Source organism: Cyclopterus lumpus, chromosome 20, assembly GCF_009769545.1.
Source record: "Cyclopterus lumpus isolate fCycLum1 chromosome 20, fCycLum1.pri, whole genome shotgun sequence".
Taxonomy (NCBI): Eukaryota; Metazoa; Chordata; class Actinopteri; order Perciformes; family Cyclopteridae; genus Cyclopterus; species Cyclopterus lumpus.
In genome coordinates, this window is record NC_046985.1 from 4,084,076 (window position 1) to 4,086,575 (window position 2,500).

Genomic DNA, 2,500 nt, shown 5'->3' on the forward strand with positions numbered 1-2,500 from the left:
AGGGCTTTCCTGTGTGTGCGTGTGCGTGTGTGTGTGTGTGTGTGTGTGTGTGTGTGTGTGTGTGTGTGTGTGTGTTTAATTCCCTCTGCACTGTGTGCTTTAATAAGTTGGTCAGTGAATCAGTTTGTGACGGCGTTGTGACGGGAGAGGAGCACAATGAAGACACTTTTATTTCACATCTTGAACAGGCAGTTTAAGGTACAGTTTACACACACAAACACACACACACATACACACACACACACACACACACACACACACCATGCAGACATACAGTCTGTTGTTACAGACCGTCGTTTTGCTGGCTGTCTGTGTTTGTTTCTTTCTGGCATTTCATAGTCTGTTTATGTCTGTTTAGGGTGTGTGTGTGTATGTGTGTGTATGTTTGTTTGTGTGTGTTATGCACAGATTACCATGGTAACGCTGTCGGCGTGGCAACAAAGAGAGATGTCGCCCTTCCTCATGACCCTGACTGTCTCTCTCTCTCTCTGTGTCCCCGTCTCACTTTCTTTCACTGTCTCTCTCTCTCTCTCTCCCCCTCCCCCCCCCTCTCTCTCTTTCTGTCACACAATGGTCGTTCAGTAAATGTTTTTCCTACATTGTATATTCTCGTTTTTCAAAGATTCCTCTCAACAATCTCCTAAAAGAAAGAGATTAACATTTAAATTAACTACGTATAGTTTTAGGAGTTAAATCCCGGGATTTATAAATTATATATATACTGAAATACTTAGTCAGGTTTAATAAAGGTGATGACATACTGAGTTAGGTTTAATAAAGATGATGCCAAATAATGCCAAAATTATTCAAAAACTGACCCAGAATCTCATGTTAACTGCTGAATGTTTCATCAGGTGCAATTGTTTTAGTTCCCACTCACCCAACAAGGTGTTTTATCTTCTACTTTTTCTTTCCTCACATTTTTATGTCACTCTTTGACTTAAAAACGATTTATTTTTGCCCCGATGGATCAAATCCTCCCACTGATCTATTTCATCACCTCTGTGTACTTCTTGATGGATCAGTTAACAGCATAACGAAGGAAAGGACACGTGCGTGCGTGCGTGTGTGTGTGTGTGTGTGTGTGTGTGTGTGTGTGTGTGTGTGTGTGTGTGTGTGTGTGTGTGCAGGGCTGTGATTGAGGATTTTGTCTTGCCAGTTCTTGAATAAATGATGATGTCCTCCCTCTGCTCCTCCACATTTATACTTAATGCTCTTTCTGTTCTGTGAAGTTCGGCCTCTGCTCTCAATCATATCTCAATCATATCCTCCTACAACTTCTACATTCTCCATCTTTTAATTTAGATTAAACTCTCTCTCCCTGTCATTTCTTTCTTTTTGTCTCCAGATTTCCACCCACTGTACACATTGAAAATAAAGACAAATCCACCTTTTTAATTAAAAAAATATTTCTGTAAAGAGTAATGTTGCATTATTGCTTGTCGCCGTTTTAATAAATAATAATAAATGTATTACGAAAACTATGTTACGATTATTAATAACTCAATTATGAATAATTTACCCATCAATTTGTTTAAAAATAATGACGGTGCCGAGTTTCCGCGACAAGACATCATTAATTAAATTAAATTTAGGACGCCACACAATAAAACTATTGTCAATTTAATTAATTTAGTTTATTATTTAAATCTTAATCTCAGGGTTGCTGTGGAGTTCTTAGCATTGTGGTCGGAGCCCTTTTATTTCATATGCAGACAAATTAATAAAGGATCGAGTTCTTTATTAATGCAATATTTATTAGACTAAACTACTACACAGAAAAATAAATGAATAATAATATGATGAACCACAATTAAATTAAAGGTATTTCAGCTTAATGCTGTAAAACAACATTCTTCTTTTAATGTGTCTCACTCTAAAAATGTCAATTTTTACATCTGAATCTGAGGTAATTGGCGTCTGTCACTGGACTACATTTCCCAGAGATCACCTGTTCTTCTTCACTAGTTTCTGTTGATGCTGTTTTAGTTTCTGTAGATGGAGCTCTTTTCTTCAGTTAGTCATGTTGGAACCAGCTCTGCGTGTGTGTGTGTGTGTGTGTGTGTGTGTGTGTGTGTGTGTGTGTGTGTGTGTGTGTGTGTGTGTGTGTGTGTGTGTGTGTGTGTGTGTGTGTGTGTGTGTGTGTGTGTGTGTGTGTGTGTGTGAGAGTGTGTGTGAGTGATAGAGATGCAGGAAATGAGAGAAAAGTGACGCTGCATTTCCAGTCTCACTTGCATATTCTTTATTAACTCTGTTATTAAAAATAGACACAACTGGGACTTTGTTAATAATACCAACCAGACTATTCTTATGTATTTTTATCCCTATAGTGTGTGTGTGTGTGTGTGTGTGTGTGTGTGTGTGTGTGTGTGAGAGAGAGGGACACTAAAATCCTGTTAATCTAAGTCTTTTTTCTACTGTTGCTGTCAGTGTGAGTCGCTGTGGGTAACAGCATCAGCTAAACGCCTCAAATGTCAATGTAAATGTGTGTGTGTGTGTG

At 38.4% G+C, this 2,500-nt stretch overlaps 1 protein-coding gene across 3 annotated transcripts in view; it reads left to right on the forward strand.

Moving 5' to 3' along the window:
• The window catches only part of rps6ka3b (ribosomal protein S6 kinase, polypeptide 3b), a 36,807-nt gene that overhangs the window by 12,436 nt on the left and 21,871 nt on the right, over positions 1-2,500 (forward strand). The window contains exon 1 of one of the 3 annotated variants that reach the window (XM_034559642.1): positions 67-198. The exons of the other annotated variants lie outside the window; for them this stretch is intronic. Coding sequence (XP_034415533.1) covers positions 157-198 — 42 coding nt within the window. The 5' untranslated portion in view covers positions 67-156. Of the gene's footprint in view, positions 1-66; positions 199-2,500 lie in introns of those variants that run through there. 3 annotated transcript variants of the gene reach the window in all.